The sequence below is a fragment of the Parasteatoda tepidariorum genome, chromosome 2 (assembly GCF_043381705.1).
Source record: "Parasteatoda tepidariorum isolate YZ-2023 chromosome 2, CAS_Ptep_4.0, whole genome shotgun sequence".
Lineage (NCBI taxonomy): Eukaryota > Metazoa > Arthropoda > Arachnida > Araneae > Theridiidae > Parasteatoda > Parasteatoda tepidariorum.
This window is the reverse complement of record NC_092205.1, coordinates 70,031,170-70,053,311: the sequence shown is the minus strand read 5'-3', so window position 1 is coordinate 70,053,311 and position 22,142 is coordinate 70,031,170. Positions and strand designations below refer to the sequence as shown.

Here is a 22,142-nt window from a genome sequence, read left to right as displayed (position 1 = left end):
AATTTTGTCACAAAATAGCATCGTTCATCGTAAGTGTGAAAATGAAATATTCTTAGTATTGTAATTTTTAATTTAAATTCACTCTATTTTAACAAAAAAATCGAACAGAGGCGTGTAAACGGATAAATGAAAACGTTCCTGGACTAGTAATATCTTTTAGCCAATGGTTGACAAACCAGTGATTAAATTTTTTTTTGGTTTGTATCCCTGCAAATGCATGACACAACCCTGAATTCTACCATTGACCTTTACTTCTTTTTTTTTTTATTAATAAATTTACGTTTTGTTTGTTTGCTTTTTTTAACTTTTTTTATTAGTTAGTGTGCAGTGTTTAATTTTAATGGATAGTTTATTTTTACATTTCATTTTACTTTTCTGTTTTTTGTTTGTTTTTGTAAATAATGTTTCTGTGACCTCAAAGAAGCTTTAATTTTCCTCTTTTTATTTTGTTCGATTACTCTACTCTTGTATTGTGCTCTGTATTTAGCATTGTTTGATTTCTTTTTTACCTGTCACATAGTGCTATTGTAGCTCGGTTATATATATCTGCCTCAAGCTGTTAGTCAATTAATTTCTACTCACCTTACACCTACATTTAAGTTTACTAAGTCTCTCCATTAAAAATAATTAACTGTACAGTTGACCAATTCCTCAATACAATGACATTGAATCTCTGATATTTTGCTAACTCTTTTTTGAATTTTTGAGATTATGTTAACTTTTTCTGCCATAAAAAAATACTTATATTTATTTCACAGACTTTGGATGAAGAAGCCAAGGGATTGCAGAGGGAGTTTGAATGCTTACAGCAAGAAGCTGTTGAAATTGGAGCTTCCAAATCACTTCTTCAAAAATTCTTAAAGGAAACAACTACCAATTTAGCTGAAATCAGTATGCGTATAGATGAAATGGAATCTTTAAAAGAACCTGTTTCAAAGACTGTTGTTACACAAACGGATAAAGATCAAGTTATTGTTTTGGATACTTCTAATCCAGTGATTGTTCCCGATTTTATAGCTAAAGTAAATAAAATTAGAGAAGCTGTTGCTGCAGTGAATAGGCAATTAATGCAGCCTGAATTGTCTGGAAAAGATTTTGAAGATTTTGGACGACAAGAAAATTCTTTGAAAGTAATTATTGAGTCATTTATAATTTTTTAGTATTTTTATAATATATCAGAAATGCACCTGTTTGATTTCCAGATTACTTGATTACTTTTTAAAGTACATTATACGCACATATATTGTATATTCATATTACCACTGAATATTATTGAATTGATATTAATAATTTTGCTGTTCGATCATTTACCATGGTTTAATTCCGGATTATATTAGCATAAAATAATAAATACAATTGCATTTATAATTTTAGCAATTTATTTAAAAGCAAGGAATTGATGCATTGCTTTTTAATAAATTATTTAATCTTTTGTATTTAAAATATTTTTTAATATGTTAAATTTAAAATGTAATAGTTATATTAAGTATAATAATGTTTAATTGTTAAAATGTAATGTTCTATGGCCATTTATAATTCAAAAGAATATTTTTTCGTTATAGAAATTTTCAAATATACAGGCTAGGGCAACTAAGTTTAGTGATTTATTAAAATGTAAAATTTGTAAGGTAGTTTTTTTCAAAATCTTATTGAAATATTTATAGATGATGATTCAAATTTTACATGCCTATTTTTACAATTTTCAAACTAAAATTTGTTGAACTAGCACATTAAAAACTGAAAAATTTGTACAATAGTACAACTGAAAGTTTGAGTTTAAATTTTTATTGAAAAGTCAACTAAAAACTTAATTATTTAGTAAATGATTCAATAAAAATTTAATTTATGAAATTGTAGGACAGCATATAATTAGTTTAAATAATTCTGAAACTCTTTAATCAAAGTTCAAAAAATAAATGCAGAATTTAATTAATGAAGATTCATTCACTGAAATTTGTATACTGTATATATAAATTTTTAAGTTTACCTTTAAACCCCAAAATTTTCCGAAAATCAGGAGATCAACTTATACACTTATAATAAAGTCAGACATTTGTTGATTGTGAAATATCGGTGCCTTGTAAACAATGAGGTAGATATGAATGACTTTGTATCAATTTACTCCTTTTAAAAACTATTTTTAGTGTGTTATATACAATTAATTTTGCCTTTTCTTTCATCATATTTGTTTTTAAAAAAGGTTTTAGAAATATTTTAAATTGCATTCAGAAAATAATAAAAAAGGTTAATATAAATAATCTATGAGTATTTCAAAATACATAATACAATGAAAACTTTTAAAACGTACTATAGAGATACAAATTTAAAAATTCCAGAACATCATCTGTGTCACATTAAAATAACGTTATACATCTTATTCCTAATTTCAAGGAAAATGTCATAACCAAAACAATATGAAATATTTTTAACTTTTTTAATTTTGTAGATTTATAATTTTTTTATGTGTTGTTTGATTTTTAAAATTTTCATACTTGGTTTTTTGAGTTATCGACTTATACACCAGAAATTTATTCTTTCACAATGAAAGAAATAATGGGTTGAAGGGGATGGGCACTTAATTAACTGAAACCAAGCTCAATATTCATATTGTGATTTATTATTTTTCTTTATTTCTGTAAGCATTTATTTTGTTTAGCTGAGAATGCTTAGTTGGTTATTTATGTTTTCAATTCTCTAGTGTGTCAAAGACAGCACAAATGCATTAAAACCAAATGTTGATGTTATTTGGGCTGAAAAGGAAAACATCATAAAGAAAGCAGCTAAAAGCGAGGTGGCTCAAATTGACCGAGTATCTGAAAAGCTGAACGAAGAGTGGAACAAATTAAATAAAGCTTATGATGAAAGATACAAGTAAGGATCAATCCTAAATCTGTTGTCATGGATTTTATTGTGAAATTTTTTTTATCAATTTGTTATTTTTGAGTTTTTTTGCAATCTTTAACCTTATCTCTGTATAAATATTGCTACTACAAATTTGTAAATATTTGTATAGTTTTGTGTTTCTTACCTTAATTAATTTTTTTAACTAAAGGAGGTGGCAAAAATCAAGAGATGTATGGCAGCATTTTGAGAGTGATCTCAGAAATATGACATCGTGGCTTATGAGTTCTGATGCAATATTAGCCCACAGTAGACTACAAAATGGGAACTTGGATTATGAAAGAGCAAAAAGTCATCAAGAGGTATAAAAACTTTTATTTTCCAAATATTATCTGTCCTTTTAGTTTAATAGTTGTCCTTTAGTTGTTAAAAGGAATAAAATAATATTTTAAAAGACTAATTGGTAAATTTCTATTAAGTCAATTCTTGAAAAAAATTATACATAACATTCAGAATTTTGTCAAACATTTAATAATTGCAAATTCGGTAATTGCATTGTTAATTTTACCAATATTGTAACTAGGTGTTTATTTGTCAGAGGATTCAGAGGTTTCATTCTCTTTATTTGTCAGAGGATTCATTCTCTTTTAAAACATTTAACCTAAGCTGGAATTCTAAAGGTAGTTGGTTTATTTACTCACTTTTAGTTATGGGCTCAATGATACGCAAGAGTAAATATATCTTAATAAATCACTGAGCTCTTTAACTTTTAAAACTTTTGAGCACAGAGCTTTTTAAATTTGTGTAGAAATTTTTGTTCGGTAAGCTTACATAATTTATGAAACTGGGTAAGAACTGGTTTGTTACAGAGGAAAGCAATCACATCACAATTGTGCTTCGAGGAGTGACTCTAGAAGGACATGGGTTATAAACTTGTCACTTTGCAATTTCTTTAAATATGTAACATTTTAATTGTTTATTTTTAAAGATACATTCAGCTTATAATTAAAATAAAATGTTTGTGGTTCGATATTCCCACCATTTTTCTAGTGACTGAGAAAATTTTATTCTAATTAAATTTCCTTTAAGATATTTTTCATATACCTCTAACAGTATTATAAAATAAATTCTAATTGGCTATTTTGTAATTTATCATTTATAAGTTTAGTAATAATTAATCAATTATTGATTAAGTAATAATTATTAATTTAGTAATTACTAATTAATTTAAATGAATTAATTTTGGAATTTTTGTTAATTAATTTTATAAATGTTTTTCATGATAAACTTTTATTATGAAATCTTTCGTAATTTTTTTTTAAAATTGATTGCAATATTTGCCAAAAGTTTTGAATAGGCATCATCTCTTATAAGTTTCAGTATAAGTTTGTTAATATTTCATGTTCAACAACATTAAATTCAGTATTTAATATAAAGCATTCTGATTTTTTTCTGTTATTTCAATTTATAACTTTTAATAAAATGTGTTTGCAGATGCTCCAGAAACAAGTGAGTGAGAAAATGGCCATTATGGAGACCATTAATGTAACAGGTAAAAGAGTGCTTAATGAATGTTCTACTCCTGATGCTATACTACTACAAGAACAATTAGACTCTATTAATAAACGTTGGAAAGATTTAGTTGCTGAACTAGCTGCAAGGAAATCAAAGTAATTATAGCGCATATTCTATTTCACATTAAATTGTATTTAAGACATTAAATTGTTCATTAAAAATGGCATCTAGGTTCAGAAAATGAATTATTATTAAGATAATTGTTATTTTATAAATTTTGTATTATATATATTTAAAATCCACTTTTAGATGTATTTCCAGAACATTTTATTTTCAAAATCTATGATTAAATGGAATGCTAGATAAAAAAAAAAGTTATTTGTAAAGAAATTAAAATGCCTTTTAATTATCATTGAATAAAATTTTGTTTAGTCTTGTAATTTGTTATGTTAGCTTAAACATTTTAAGCAATCATTAAGGAAACTTTGTCTGAGTTTGGTCTAAAATTTTGTTATTTTTTTTAGTTTTGAAAAATATGTTATTTTTAGAAAATTGACCCTATAATAGCAAATTTTCATAATTACTTACTGCAAGTTTTCTCTGTTAAATAATATTTATTTTATGGATATTTGTTTTTACAATTTAAAATATTGCGTGAAAATGAAACCTACTATGCATTGACCCTATACTGTAACTTTTATATTATTAAACATCTAGTTTCTATGTAATGTATTTTGTCTTTAATGTAAATTTTTTTTGCCGTGATTTATATTATGTTTTTTTCAACTTGCATTCATACAGTTCTGTGTTTTATTACTATTATTAGCCTGTTCTTTCTAATTCTGATATCTGATTTTTATGTGTTTTTGCAGATTAGATGAAGATCAAGACGCATTAGTTGTAGCAAAAAGTGAGATGCAGGATCTAACATCATGGCTTAAAGAAACAGAAAATCTTCTGTGCAGAACGCCAAAAACTACCGATCTGTCAACTGCCATATCATTATTGGAAAAACTGAAGGTAATATATATTTTTATAATGTTTGAAATATGTTTTAATAGTGTAAAAGATGTACTGGTTTCTACTAAGTTTTATATATTTCTAAACATTCAATACTTTTTAAACAATAGCATTTGAATAGTTGTTTATAAAAACAAAATTTACAAGAAAAAATAATCCCAATGTAAGATTATTTTTTGCTTGTAAATTTTGTTAAAAATTTTATATTGAATGAACATTTTATCTTGGACTTTGTTTCTTACTGTAACTTAAATATTATAGATAAATAATTCATAGGCTCTCAATCTACTGGAATTTGAATCTATGAATGATTATTATCATATTTAGACAAATTTTGCTACAAATATAGTGTGTGTTTAACTTTAAATGTGTACCTTCTTGGTCATTTTCACGTTATTGTCTTCTTAGATCAATATCTTTGATAATCCATACTTTTCATGGTTATCATTGACGACAGATAAAATCATAAATATAATTTAGGTAATCCTCACAATATTATGGAATTGGATAATCATTGTCTCTGATTATCATTGCAATATTATCTTTGTTCATAATTATATCATATTTTTCTTGTAACTATAATATATTTTAAAACATATTTGAAAATATTACATGATATATAAACATATTCTGATATTTCACAATATATTGCTATATTGTTTAGTTCTATTATGTACTTTGAGTAACTTTTCCGTATTAATTTTAGGAACATGAAGATGATATTCCTTCCCGTAGAAGTAGTCTTTTAACTGTCCTATTAGCGGGATCTATGATTAAAATTGAAGAAGTAGAGCCTTTAGAGCAGCGTTATGCAAAAGTAAGTTGAAATAAGTTTGGTTATAATATTAACATTGATTTTTTTTATACTTATTAATGTTAGATCATCTATCTTCTTCTTTATCTTGAAATTAATATTTAGCCATTTTGAAAATTAAAACATTTCTGATGTATGTATGCGAAAAGGAATGAATAAAAATATATGCACCTTCTCATGTTTGACATTGCTGATTAAACTGTTTTAGCATGTAATTGTTTTAAAAATTAAAAGCTGGAATCTGAAAAACACTTTCTTTATGAATTTTGTTAATTTGGAACTTACTATTAACTAAAGCTTATTTTTGCAGTACAGTACAGAACCCGTTATCCGGAAATCAGAAAACCGGAAAACCAAAAAACTGGAACGAAATTTGATAAATTTTCCCGCCATTTGTTTTAAAAAATGTTTTTTTCCTCATAAGATTTTAGGATTTTTTTTCTTTTTTGAAAGATGTTTACCTTACCATCATTTTGGAAATAATTATTAGTGTATTATTTCATCGTTTTTTCTTCTTTTTAAGATTATTTCCAAATATTTTTTTTTTTAGTTGGGTTTAACAATAAAAAAAAAAACGACTTTTTGTACTGATTCAGAAAACCGGAAAATCAGTTATCCGAAATAGGGATGGAGATTATCCGGAACAATCGGGAGATTGTTCCGGATAATTGGTTCCCTAGTGTATCTTCCTTGAGTCATCCTTTTTGTTTTTCACTCATGTTCATTTTGTTTTTCACGACATTTACTTTTAGTTTTCAATTTTGATAATGTATGGTAATGCAACACACAAATTATTCCTTCTTCGGATTTTATCATTACAATGAAAAATAATTAAATCGCAATAAAAAATAATTAAAAATCATGAAATCCGTAATAGTTATTGACGAACTTAAAGATCAACGGCGAAATCATGCAAATCAGACTCCTCAAATGCATTGTTTCATTTTGAAATTAGGTTTTTGTAATAAATAATATCATATTAAAAAATATTGGACTTAAAAACTATGGGGAAATCAATAACGATACTATTTCCTTCTTCGGATTTTGTAAATATTCCCAATAAAAAAATAATTAAAAATCATGAAATCCATAGTAGTAATTGACGAACTGAAAATCGATGACGAAATCATGCGAATCAGATTCATCAAATGCATGTTTCATTTCGAGATTAGGCTGTTGTAATAAATAATATATAAAAAATATCGGATTTAAAAACTATGAAGAAATTAACAGCAATAATTGCTTAAAATTTGATAGAATTATTGCCTTAAAAAGTAAATACTCAAATGCATGATTTGAATTTTCCATATTGTTTGAAATATATCGGGATATTTAAAATCTGCATGCAAATCAATATCAATAAATGTCGAAAATAGAATTGAAACATTACATTGATTTATCATACTGTCTTCATAAATTGGGTGTGTTAAAAAGTTATTATCTAAATGCATGATTCAAATATTGCGTGTAAATTTCGCTTTCTAGAAAAGTAATTTATTTTTTACTTTATCAATATGAAAATCTTTCTGCAAAAAAATCTGTAACAATGCTACGACTTTTTTCTCCTTTTTTAAAAAAAAAAAAACTGTCCCTTTAAAAGGATGCTATGCACAATTTGTGTTAATATTGAATCTTATTATTTTTTTACTCCATGTCAAGAAAAATGTTTCACTATGTATCCTTTGTTTCATCATATAGATCACAAGTATACTGCCTGATAGACGTCAAAATTTAGAGTTATATGTTCGTGATCTGTCTTCCTTTCAAGAAAAAGTTAAAGTAGAGAATGAATGGTTACAGGAAACAAAGAAAGATTTAGAAGGTCGCCTTGCTCTGTACAGTGCTGGCAGGAAAGTAGATGAAAACAACTTAGTAAGTTTAGTTCTTTGTTTAAAACTTAGTTTTTATTAATTAATGCTTATGAAATTTAAAACCGATTCTGATCTCTTGATAATCATACTGTATTTTAAATTCTTTTTCTTAAAAAAGGATGTTTTTCTATCTGTTCTGGGTTTATTTTCATACCATTCTTCTGAGTAAAGTAAAATTTGTCACATTACAGTTTAAAGTTAGAGGAAGGTCACAATCGATGTTAAAATATGTGTAATCTACTCTGAATTATTCAAGCAGAATGGGTTTTATGCATTGTTGCAATTTAAACTGCTAACAAATATTTTTTCCGGTTATTTACATGATATTATCTTTGATTTATACCTGCTCATAACTTTATTCTATTACAAATCAGTTTGACTAAAAGTTTTGTTTATTTTCTTTGGTTTTCTATGTCTGGTAAGAACTAAAATAAACATGGATAGTTTTTGTATGGTGTGGAGAATTAGTTTTCTGAGAGCTTGTTGAAACCACGTATTTATTATTTTATTTTTTATTTTTAAAGTGGTCTGTAGCTGCTAAATGAACTGATGCTATTTATTAAGCTTGTGGCGTAATTACCACTACAAATATTAAATACCAAATCACTGTATATAAGACATGTTAACTCTGATTCCATCACGGTAATCCTTTTGATAGATGAAGGTTGACATAGTCGATAATTAAAATTTCTCTTCAATGGTGACCTGCAGATGTGATAAGAAATTGTCATTATTGATGGATGGTCCACATTAAACAGTTGATTTGCTTAAAAATATACTTCTTAAAAAAAGAGAAAAATCCGGTTTAGTAAATATAGTCTCCCGGTCAATAAACGTTATTGAAGGAAAAAGAAATGAACGAAATGCAATAAAAAAAAAATGAGCAAAATGCTATAAAAAAATAAGAAAAAATATGATGAGCAAAAATGATATAAATATATTACAGCATGAATCAACTAGTGGCAATCGTTCATCGAATTCTATCACAGATAAAATTCTGGAAGGGGAGTAATGTGGCATAACTACCACTACAAATATTAATTACCAAATCACTAGTATATGAGGCATGTTAACTCGATTCTATCTTGAGGTACCTTTTGATAGATGAAGGTTGACATAGTCATAAATAAATCCCTTCAAGCTAAGAAATAATTTATTCTTTCCTTGTAGTTTCAAATTTATCTCACTCTTTAGATTAGTTCAATCTTTTTAGTTAAAAGATCACTCAATCAGAATTCAGAAACAATCAATAGGGAGTCAAGCTCTTGAAAGGGTGATGCAAAGGAGGCATTTACCCAAAACCCTGCACTGTAGGAAGATCCCATTATATTAAAAAATGCTCTTAGTATTTGTTAAAAATTTAGATTTTTTTAAAAATTAGTAGAGAATGTGTTTTTTATTTGAAGCATATAATAACCATATCATAGCTCTTGACTTCAGTGGTCTTTGAATTTTTTAAAGTCCCCATGCAAAATAGCTATTTTTAGAAACCAAAACCATATAATTAAAAAATAAAACATTTTTAGTTGATTATTTAATTTGGAGTCTTAAATAAAAATTCTATTTTCCATTAATTTAGGGACTCCATCTGTGATAAATTATTCATTAAACCTAAGCAATGGTTTAAATTTGAACATAAAATATTAATAATTATCAAACTTTAAGAAAAATCCATAATGACTAAAGTAATTTAGTTCAGTAAGATCGGGAAAAATATAATTGTGAATGAGGGACCTTGTAGAAAGAGGCGTAACATGTTTTGGCTTGGGCTGGTAAGGACAATGGAAGAGAAGAATTAATAAAAATAAAAGAGGAGCATTAACTTTCTGTGATATCAGAACTGATAGAAGTGCCACTTGTAATCCTCCAATGCACTAGGTTTAGGGGCATGCATTACTGTAGGGCCATCTCTGCTTTCTTTATTTTGGTACTAATTACCCTAAATATGGATGATTCTTGTAACTTTGATATCTTTAGAAATATAAACTTCCTTTTTATGAGTTTCATTTGTGAATAAGTATGGTATAAAGTTTTTGGTGATGATAATTTAATAGCTCCTCACCCCATCCATTGTGTAATATAAATTTTTTTTCTTCATAAATTTAGATAAGTAGTTTAACAGTCCAACACTTTCAATATTAGAAAGTTCTGACTCATTTAATTGTGTTATTGTTTTCTCTTATTTTCTGTCTAATCAATTACTTTAAATGTCTTCTAACAGTTACCCAAAGAAGATGTAACTAGCCATCACACCGCAATATCGAAGCTTGTGCAGCAGCAAAATGATCTTGAAAACGAAGCCCAGAAAGCATCCTTAATTCTCCCACCATCTGTTAAAAGGAGTGCTAATAATTTGTTTTCTGAATGGTACACAATCTCTCAGCTATTGAAGAAATTGCGTCCTTACGAAAGATGCCCATCTCCTATGCCATTGGACACATTTTCTTCTAGAATCTCAGATATATCAGCCCAGGAAGGTTAGTTATTTGAAGAAAATTTTAAACTTTTCTAATGCTATTGCAGTGCAAGATATTTATTATTTTTTTAAGCAAATTGTAAATTTTTTAAACTTTATCAGGTAGATTTTTTATATCAATTTAACCACTGACATAAGGATATATTTTTTAGTTATATGAATGCATTTCATTTTGTTGAATTATTCAGAACTGCAAGACAGCAATTTCATTTAATTGTCTGAGTTCCTACTTCAGTAGTGGCTAGTGATATTTTAATTAGAGAGTTGCGAAATAAAATTTAACAAACACATGTACACATAAAACATATCTATATGAATATCTTAAAACATATCTGTATAATTACTTCAAATATCTTTTCAATTACCTACATAAAAACATCATACTATCTTTGCTCCCCTGAACATTGATTGCGTTTTTTCGAAAATTTTAGTTGAAAGCTTTTCTTCATCAAAAAACCAGTGTTCTCTCCAGAGAGAGAAGGACATTGTGTGTCAGTTGAGATGCATTTTCTTTTCTGATGGATTTATGTTTTTTACCTATGCTGGCAATGGAGGAAAGTTAAAAGGTTCAGGAGCATTAAAATTAGTGGAACAGCTTAATATTGGATAATTTTTGGACAAGACTCTTGTTAAAATATATTTTTATTAAAATTTCATATAAAAATGTTTATATATTAAAAAAAAACTTGTACAAAATAACTATAAAAAATTGTATAAAGCAATTTTATTTTTTAAAGTTTGTTTATTTTTATTAATTATACTTGTACATAATTATAAAGTATCTATCATATTTTAGAATTCAGCTTAGGAAGTGTTTTAGTTAAAAAATTTTATTTTATTTTAAAGGATTTGTTTTAACATATTTATAAACTAGATTTAACATATTATATAAGCTAGTTTTAACATATTTATAAGCTACTTACAAACAGAAAAAAAAATCCATATTCCAAAAAGGAGTTGTGCTAGATAAATTAAATTTGGTAGGTTCGCTTATACAACTAAAAGATGATGTCTATTTAAATTTTACGCTTGGCGCATAAGTTTAGTGCTAGTAGCGCCACTGTGAACATGCATCGATTTTCTTATATTGAAAAAATAAGAAAAAATGGAAGGTAGAAAATTTTTCTCTCAATTGGCCCTCCAGTCATGTGGTTTCTTTTTGAGGGTAAAAATTATGGTGATGTGTGTGCTCTACTTACATTTGCAGCTCTATAATTTTTATTTTTCTATATAATGTTTCTTTCAATGCACTTCACTATATCTAGTTAATGTATGTTGGTAATTAAATGATTATTTGTCAATAGTTTGTTACTTTAAGTTTTTTTATTTTCTTGTAGCTCGAAGATCTAGAATCACATTTGGCGGTACTCTTCCAACAACTGGCCCTGGAAAATTATGGGCTGATCAGCTTTGTGAGTTGCAGGATTGGTTAGAAGAACAAGATTATAATTTGCAACTTCAGGTTGTTGATGTTACAGACCAAAATGCCATCGTTGGTGTTATTGAGAAAGTTCAGGTAATGTTATTTTCATATATAGATAGTAAATTAGATGTTCAGTTAACGTATGCCACACTGATCTTTTATATATTAAATATTAAAAAAATATTTGGGTCTGTCTGTGTATCCAAAGTGTTTCAAGCTTTAATTTTATTTTGTGGGTGTCAAATATTAGTAGATTATGACCAGATGGGTTATGTCTTGAAGCTTGATTTGTGACTTATTGATAAATTTTTGTGTTATTTCTACCTGATGTTTTCAAAACTTGAAGACTGTGTAGACCCACAATGCCATGAATTTTGTATAGATGAATGAATTGGTCACTAAATCAGTTATATATTATTTTAAGTGCTGCAAAGTGACAAGTTCGTGTATAATTTGTATTTTTTGTATTTTTACTTTACCTGTATGATTTTAAAGAGACATAAAGCAGCAAGCTTGTGTAGCTTTTCCACACCTTAAGTTTGCTTTTGAAATACATATTTCATGAGATCATAGAAATGCCATTGGTAATTATGCAAAGCTGTGAGTTTGTTTACGTTACGGGTGCACCACTTTTTTAAGTGAATGGCCACTTGCACAGCAGGTTGAACAACAAAGGGCCACTCGCGTGCGTATTTAGACATGTTAATGGCAAATAACAAAATTTTTATGTAAACATAAGCAATGATTTTTTCTATCAGTGTGGTGTAACTACCTATACAAACATTAAACCCCCCACATTGGTGACCTGCGGACGTGATATGAACTTGTCAACATCGATGGATGGTCCACATTAAACAGTTGATTTGCTTATAAAATATACTGCTCAAAGAAAAAAAAATGAAGGAAAAAAAGAGAAATATTAAGCGAAATGCTACAAAAAAAAGAGAAATAATAAGCCAAAAAAATAATGAACAAAATGCTATAAAAAAATGAAGAAAAAATATATAATGAGTGAAAATGATATAAATAGCATGACTCATCTAGTGGTAATCGTTCATCGAATTCTATAACAGATCAAATTCTGGAAGGGGAGTAATGTGGTGTAATTACCACTACAAATATTAAATCCCCCCACATCAGTAACCCTGGAATTTATCTGTGATGTTTTCAGAAAATTAAATACTTTTAATTTTTAAATATATTTAAAAATGAAAAAACTGATTCTTTAAAAAAAAATAAATTTTTTTTCCCCTTATTATCAAAAATTGATGTATTCAAAAAAATATAAAAATTGGATAAAAAAATAGTGTTTTTTTTTGTCATATCACTTAGTACAAAAAATCATTTTAAAATAATTTCAAACTTGAAAAAAAAAAAAAAATGCTATCTTCACAGTATAAAAGTATAAATAAATCAATAAATACATATTTTGATGAGTAACATAAATTCATAGAAACTTTATAGGGTTTAAAAAAAACAAGATTAAAATAAAACTATTATAGTACAAAATAAGATTCAATGTTTATTTAGTATTATACTTCAGATATTATTTCCATTTCTTGAATTATTAGAGGTTTCATTAATTTTAATTTTAAATAAAGTTTTATTTATTTATTTATTTATTTTTCGCTTGAAGAAATCACCTAAGTAACAAAAATAAAAATAAAAAAAATTGCGAACAGTGAGCAGCTTAAAAATTCACGTTTTCTGACACTTCTTGAATTCCTTATGCTGCAATTACATTGTATTAAAATATTGGTATTCTGTATTACATTGTATTAAAGTATTAGAATAATTGGCTCTAACTGCCGAAAAAAACGATGGAATAATAATTTGGATTGACGATGAAATATGACACAAATTGTATCAAAAAGTGATTATTTAATTGCATGATTAAAAATTTGCTTGTCATAATAACATCGTTGTTGGAAAAAAACATTATCTCCAAAATCACGTTGAAAAATATTGCAATAACTGCAAAAAATAAATAAATAAATAGAAATAAATATCTTAAATTAGGATATAATCAACACGAATGAAGCATGTCAATATTTAAATGCGTTATTTAAAATTCGCATGTCATAATAAAATTCAGAATTTTTAAAACCATGTGAAAGTGTAAAGCAATAACGAAAAATAGTTGAAAAACAACCTGGATTTGCAATCTTATCGGTATGTGCAAATCGCGTCAAGAGTGATTATTTAAATGTGCGATTTGAAACTCGCATGTCATAATGGTGTCTAAGTAAAAATTTGGCATTTTTAAAATCACGTGGAAAAGCGTTGCAAAAACAGATTTTTAAAAAAGTTTTTTTTTAAAAAAAAAATCTTTTTGTTATATGATGAAATCGAGGTAAGCAAAGATAGTCAAAAAGTGCGCGAATAAAATATATAAAAAATTAAATGCACGATTTGAAACTCACAAGTTATAATATTGTATTAAATGTAACAGGATTTTAAAAACTTCATGGAAATTTGTAAACAAACTGGCAAGAAATAAAGGATTGAAAAATCATTTGCATATAAGTTATAACTGTAAAAATAAAAGAGACGGAAAGTGTTTACTCAAATTCGAAATTTAAGTATCCTAATGTTCTGTTAAAAGTATTGGGTTTTTTAAAACAAATGCGAAATTCCAAATCAATTACGGCAGAAAAAGCGATCGAGAAGCATAGATTTACAATAGAATCTTGGTAAATTGTGCTCGTCATAAAGTGATGACTCAAATGTGTGATTCAAAATTTTCGAATTTTTTTTATTTTATTGAGAAGCTTTTGTTAGTCGCACATCAACAGTTGGCGTGCCACAGGTTGTGCATGCCCCTAGTTTAGGTGGACCAACTGATTGTAGTATTATACATATATATAGTAAAATTGATACATAGTATTATACCTATGAAAATTTAAACTGATATTTAGTATTATAGATATAAAAAGTGAAACTACTTTGTGTTATGCATGTAAAACCGATATGTAGTTTTATGCATATAAAATGTAAAATTAATACAAAGTATTATTATATATATTAAAAAGGGAGACTAAAAATAAAGTAAAATATTTGTGTTTTAAATTTTATGAGAGAATATCATACCGAATTCTAGAACTTAAAATGTAAAAAAGTGAAAATTAGTAAAAAAAGTATCACAAGTGAAATAAAATAAATTGATTAACTTTCAGATTTGATTAAACTACTTTAAGAAAGAAACTTTGCATGGAAATCCGATGTAGTTCTTAAAATTTTTTTTTAAAATTTGTTTTTGGTAAATATACCTGAAGAAATGGAAGTAATAATTAATAATTTAGTATTTTTTTCTTTGTTGTTCAATTTTTTAGATGGGAGAAAAAGGAAAAAATTGTTTTTTTCTCCCCTGTTAGATTCCTTTGCTATGTTTTGCCCAAATAAGCCTCAGTGTTTACGGGAAAAAAAAATGCTTTCAGCGGCAGATGAGTTGTGAATCAGTGAGCCTTTGTAGACAACCTAGCCGTGGAAGGTTTATGTGATTTTCTTTGTGTAATGCAAAAGCAAATTGGTTTCAGAAGAAAAATCTGAAGACAAACTTTTCATTGTTACATCTAAGAGTTTCCCTGTCTTCTGGGTTGGGTTCAAAAATTACTAGATAACAAAGTTGAACAAATATTGTCACAAATCCGATGTGGGTCTGCTTTTCAATGCAATATAATGGAAATTAATTTTGTGGAGCTACATATAAACTTTTAGCTGGCATAATTTTACTTTACTTTTTTCCTGCAGAAAATGTGGTACGCAAGGTTCACAAAGGGTCAATCGGATTAAGGCAAAGGCAACTAGCTTTGTGTTTTGAATATATTTTTTAAGTTTTAACTAGTGAAAAATTCAATATTTCTTCAATTGGGGACCCTCAACAATTTTGGAATGGCTTAAGCTTTGCATGGTTAAAAAAGATTGGAAAACTCTAATCTAAACTTAGGTGATTTTTGTTTTTCTATCATTTTCCTTTTATTTCTAGTATTTAATCTATTAGTAGTATTATATTATTACTAAATTATTATTTTTTTTTTTCGCAATTTTATTACCATATTACTTGGTAAAAAGAACATTTTTTTATTTTATTTTAAGGATATAAATTTTATTAAAGTGTCTAAATTTTTGCTCGACAGTGTGAATTATAGATATGTGGGGTGTTCTAAAACCACTGCCTTTAATATACATTTTTTGAATCCACATTAAAAATGATGTAAGAGTAAATGTAAATGCATTATTTAAAATTTAATTACTACTAAGTTAAAAGAAATGTTGACAAAATCTGATGAATCTTTATTGTTGTCAGTATCAAGTGAGACAAGAATAAAATCTAGTTTGATTGTAAGATGAAAGTACTTTTAAGATTTAAATTCAGTCTCAATTGATGTTAACAGTGATGATGATTTGAAATTTTTTTTTCTAAACTTTATGTTAAGTTGCAAACCTAATGTGTATATCTATTTTTACTTCATTTCTGCCAATGATTCTAAAAATATACAAGAAAGGCAATATATATACAGAAATATGTATATTGTGTATAGAAACCCTGTATAGATGCTAGTTTAATGAAAAAAAATTTTTTTTCAAAAGATTTTACAATTTTTTTTTTGGTCTTGTAAACTAATTTGTTGTTCATCAACATATTGCAAGCTTTAGTAAAAAGTTTAAATTCATTATATAATACAATTTACTTAGAAAGACTTAGTGTTCATTCTAAATAATAAGTTTTGAAACGTAGTCATAGACATTAATAAAGGAAACAAAATTATCAATGCTATTCTCTTCTTTAATCAGGGGAGTTCATTAAACCAGAGTTTAAAATTATCAAAAATCAATGCTTACATTAAATATCTTCAAAAAGAGCTTTGATGAATGAAAGCTTTTCAAAGTTTATCTCTTTCTTTTTAATAGTGATGAAATCTGAAGGGAAATTATATCATACTATCTGCTATTGTTGAAACTTTTACATCATAAAACACAAATGTTTTACATAATATATCACATTTTCCTTGATAAAACTTTGATTTTTCTCTTCTAAAGAAAGAACTTTGCATTTCTTCATTATCATAGATGTTGTGATAAAGTAATGCATCACTAAAAGTGAAGTAGAATCAGTTTTAATGGTTTGCATAATGCAGTGTTTCCCAAACTTATGACTTTTGTGTACCCTTTCTAAATTTTTCGTAACGCTGTGTATCACTAATAAGAAAATGAATGAATTTTTTTAAAAATATGTTTATTTTTCTTTTTTTGGTACAAAGTTTGTTAATAAGTTTAAGTTCATTTGCATCAGTGAGAAGGATGATATTGTTTTTGCTGTGATAACAGCTGCTGGGGATAAGAAAAAAGCACAAAAGTTAAAAATCACAACTGGCCACTGTTGACACCACTAATTATTAACTGTTAACTCTGCAAAAAATAACCAATAGAAAAATACGTAATTGTAAATTTTCATGGCTAGCTTTGTTTTTAAACGAAAATTTTTTTGAAATTTTCGTTTGTTGCAAGATATTTCGCATAAGAACTCGTACCCCCGCTAAACTGTTCCATTACCCCTGGGGTTACGCGTACCACACTTTGGGAAACACTGGCATAACGGAATGAATGCGTCCCGGAAATTTCGAACCGCACATGTAAGTGAGCATCTTTTTACAGGCTCGATTTTTCACTGATTTCATCTGATTTCTGATTTCTATGCGATTTTTCACCTATTGTTCTTATAGGTTTTTTACATCAGGGATGAGATTTTTCCGTTTTTTAGCGGATTTCCGCTTTTTTCACATTTATCTCTTAAATTTCAGCCTTTTTATCAAAAATTCTGATTTTGTAAAAATTTAATTTTTTTTATAAGTATTCCGCTTTTTCAGAAAATTCACCGATTTTCAAAGAGAAACAGAACATTTAAACTACATAGCTACCAATCCTTTCTCATTTTTACTTATTTTACCTATTTTCTCCCCTTTTACACGCAGCAGATAAGATTTTCCGAATTTTTTACCCGCCCTCCAGATAGATCCGATTTTCATAGTTCAAACGACGCTGCTTCTGACAAGCCTTTTAGAGATCCCAAGCCTGGAATGTGCTAATATCTTGATTCTTATTCACACGATTTTAATATCAAACATAGCTTTTCATATTTGCGTGTTGCGATTCGTATTCGCGCGATTTGAATATTGTACGTTGCGATTCTTATTTACGATTCTTATTTAAAAATCCGATATTGTGATTCGTATTTACGTCGTTTTAAAAACCTATGTAGCGATTCGTATTCACGCAAGTTTAAAATTCAATGTGTTGATTTGCTCATGCGGTTTATAATATCAAACATTGATTTTCGTATTTATACGTGATTTTAAAATAAGGCATTGGGATTCGCATTCACGCATTCTAAAAGTTATGCATCATAATTCTTATTTATGCAATCTAAAAATTACGCATCATGATTCGTATTTACGCTATCTAAAAATTATGAATCGTGATTTGTATTTACGCGTTTTAAAAATTCTATATCCCAGTTTGTATTTTCTCATTTTCAAAATCGTATATCTAGTTTCATATTCATGTGATTTCAAAATCCATAATTGTTATTCATATTCACGCAATTTTAAGATCAACTATCGCGATTCTTGTAAGAAGTAAATTTTTTTTTAATTAGTTACTATAAAGGTGACTGTTTTTCTAACGACGATTATTAGTATATGTAAGTGTTACAACATCAGAGAAACTGGAAGGGAATATATTCAAAACTTACATTCTGTGCTTGCAAAGAAGAAAAAATAGGATTTGTCACAAGATGTTTGAAGATGGACTAACGACTAAATATAGCAAACATAAAAGATATAGCAAACAAAAGCAATCACTTAAAAAGGGATTTAATTAAAAAAAAATTTTGGGGGAAAAAGAGTTAATTAACTCATCATCAAAATTTTATTTATAATTGCTGTTATTTATGCTATAAAATGCAAAATTCTTATCAAATAAAAAACAATTATCTAAACAGTTGCTGATTGTCATGTAATTTTTCAAACTAAAATAGCAATTTTTGTATGTTAAGGAGTTACTATATATTTCTACTTCACTGTTATTGATATGTTTCAGAGGGCTCTAGTTAGATTAGACTATAATATGAACATAATGATTCGGTCCATTGTTAAAGTTTTTTTTTCCAATATAATTTAAAAAGTAATATTACTGATATATTTGCTATAAATCACATAACAGTATTTATTAAAAGAAATGAAATATTAATGTATATTCTCAGTAGTTTTAATTTGCTAAACCAGGTAGTTTTTCAAGTAATAATTGTCTCTTATGTGAACTGAGGAAAAATATAATTTCCAGCTTTATTTTTTCAATTGGTAATTTTTTTTTCACTAAATGTTAAGTATCAATGTAATCATTTATATAATAATAGATTAGTACACAATTGTATGTCAACACATTATTTATTATCTTAAACTGTCTGGAATTTATTATTAAAGGGTTGCGCTTGCGTAAAATTTACTATCTTGGAAATTCAGCTTTTTTGTGTTTTGGCTAATCTCATCCCTGTTACATGGTTTTCTGAAATCTTGATTATTTTTAATTGTATATTATTACGGTATGTTAATTTCGAAACATGCATTTGAATGCTAACTTTTTGTCACACGCGTTCGATTTGCTCCGATTTCATCGTGATTTCTCGTGGTTTTTCAAATAACTTTTTCGGCAGTTATTCCCTTGGATTTCTAAGTAATTTTTAAAATTCCGATATTTTAGAAGCAAAACTATTACGACTCATAAATCTTTCTGGGGCTCATTAATCTCGAATGATCACCTTTCGATTTTCGACTATGCAAGTTTGATTTTGCATCAATTTCATCATAATTTCGAGGTTTTTGACCGCCAAACCGCAGGTAACTCGGTATATACATGATTTTTTAATATCCAATTTTTTTTTAAAACATGATATTTTAACAAAACATTAAATCATAAATTTTTAAGAAATATGCGATAGAGCAAAGATCAGAAAAATAAGATTTTTATACACAATAATAATAACATAAGACTTTTATAATATAAAAATAAGATTTGTTAAAAAAGAGAGAACGGAAAAAAATATCGTTTGAGTCTCAAACGATATTTTTGAATTTTATTTTATCATATGATATTTCAGTCTGAAAAATCGCGAACTTTGAGATTTTTTTAACGTAAAAAAATGTCAAGTCTTAATTGAGAAAACTAAGCCTATAGTCGCTTTTCAAAATTTATTGGTCACTAATGGCGGGCGTGAGACCATATTTCACGATCCCTGGGCATAAAATTTTTATTATTCATCACAATGACCACTTATAATTGCTTATCATCCGTTGCCGTTTGATAGTCGTGGCTCAACTGGTTGTGTGATTCATGACAGTGAGCGAATAGATGAACGAACTCACATTGTTCTTCAATGCTTATCTACATCTTATTGTTGAATTAAAAGGAGGCTTTAAATCTTCTCACTAATGTGCAAAATATTTTTTTCTGACTGCTTTAACAAAATAATTTTCAAAAAATTTAAAATAAAGAATTGCAGTTGAAATAAAGGACAAAGTTTATTGCGGGAGTTTTTCCCCCCTCCTTAGTTTGTAGAATTTTTGAAGACGCTTTATACAAAATTGTAGTTTTTATATTGATATAGAAATTCTCTACAATTTTCTTGTAAAAAAAAAACTGATTAATGAACACTATTTTTGTAAGGAATTTTGGTCAGTCCTTTAGTAGTCCAGGGCCACAGGACAGTTGTCCCTTTCCCCCACCATCGAGTTCGGCCTTGAATTTGAATTCTCAATATTTATTCATTTATTTTGCAAATCCAGCACAATAGCACATATGCCATTAGGGCGTTTGCTCTCTATTATTTTTCAATAGGATGCCTACAAGTGACGTAATGTGGGTATCTCGATCCTGATTGGTTGTTGAAACGTGGCATTTGTTAACACTAACAGTTGTTCTTCCCATTCTATTTCGAGTAACCAAGCCCGACAAGTATCAATTCTCTTAATTAACACATTCTATATTCTTTTACAAAGATTCTTTCACAAATATTTCAATTATTTATATTTCTTAACACAAAGACGTCCTTGTAGCCATGTAGAACATAAGCAAACTGATTATGTATCGAAGTTGCCAAAAGAATTTTCAAAAATGAGGAATTATTTGTTGGTTTTGTTAAGTTTTATCCAGGGAGAAAAATCTGACCAAAATAGTGATTTTTTAAAAAAAGTTTATTAACTTTTAAAATATTTAAGTTATTTGCACGTTTAAAAGCCCAGGTAATTCTTTATGACAGTATATATAGTTTCATCATATAGTATATATAGCTAGTATAGTATATATAGTTAGCATAGTATATATGGTTAGCATATTATGTACAGCTTTAATTGATCAAGTAAGACACTTATAACTGAGAGAAAGAAGAAAAAGAATTTAAAGAGAAAGAGTTAAAAGAGTTAAGATTTTGACTTGATTCAAAAAAGTTTAGAACTAACGGAGTTATAAAGCATTTTTCTGGCAGCACTATAGAATTTTTTTTATTTATTTATTAAGATGTCTTTATTAGATCTGTTTTCTCTATTGATCTATATCTTATTCAAGCTGTGATAATAAATTGACTGTTGAAAGATATGCGTCAAAGAATATCTGATACATTTTTTTTCTTCTTCACTTAAGTTTACTATTTTATTATTCTGTTTGTGTAGTTATACCGCTGAACTTTGATTTAATGATTCGAAAGAAACCGTAAACTTAGCTCCGTTATTCCGAGAAAATCGTAAAATCGAGAAAAAGGCTGGTCAAAGGAGGTGGCTGAGTTAAATCGAAGTAGTTGAAGCGTGAAAGCTAAAGAGACGAGGTTTTTTACTTTTTATCGCCGACTAATTGACTTTTTTATTTTTCCCAGGGACAAAATGTAATGGACGGAAAATAAAGTGTTTGATCAGATATGTGCTGATTAAATTTACTTTGATGATATAATTTAAGAGAAAATTAGTTGCAATTTGCGCTGCTTTCTTTTTCTTCTTCTCCCTTTCCTTCTGAGAAAGTTGTTTACAAGGAACGAGTTTTTGATTAAAATTTCTTAATGAAATTGCTGCAGTAAAAAATTCTATTTTAAACTATTACTCTGAATTTTCAAGTTATTGTTAAGAATATATATATATA

The 22,142-nt window shown here is 27.3% G+C and overlaps 1 protein-coding gene across 6 annotated transcripts in view; it reads left to right on the top strand.

Moving 5' to 3' along the window:
- LOC107442807 (dystrophin) overlaps positions 1-22,142 on the top strand; it is a 176,261-nt gene that overhangs the window by 53,281 nt on the left and 100,838 nt on the right. For all 6 annotated transcript variants that reach the window (XR_011636174.1, XR_011636173.1, XM_071177699.1 and 3 more), the window contains 9 exons: positions 759-1,130; positions 2,699-2,871; positions 3,053-3,203; positions 4,336-4,511; positions 5,229-5,376; positions 6,083-6,193; positions 7,889-8,062; positions 10,283-10,538; positions 11,875-12,053. Coding sequence is in view for 4 of the 6 variants with exons in the window: in XM_071177699.1 (XP_071033800.1) it covers positions 759-1,130; positions 2,699-2,871; positions 3,053-3,203; positions 4,336-4,511; positions 5,229-5,376; positions 6,083-6,193; positions 7,889-8,062; positions 10,283-10,538; positions 11,875-12,053 (1,740 nt within the window). In the remaining 2 variants the exon portion in view is untranslated. The remainder of the gene's footprint in view (positions 1-758; positions 1,131-2,698; positions 2,872-3,052; positions 3,204-4,335; positions 4,512-5,228; positions 5,377-6,082; positions 6,194-7,888; positions 8,063-10,282; positions 10,539-11,874; positions 12,054-22,142) is intronic.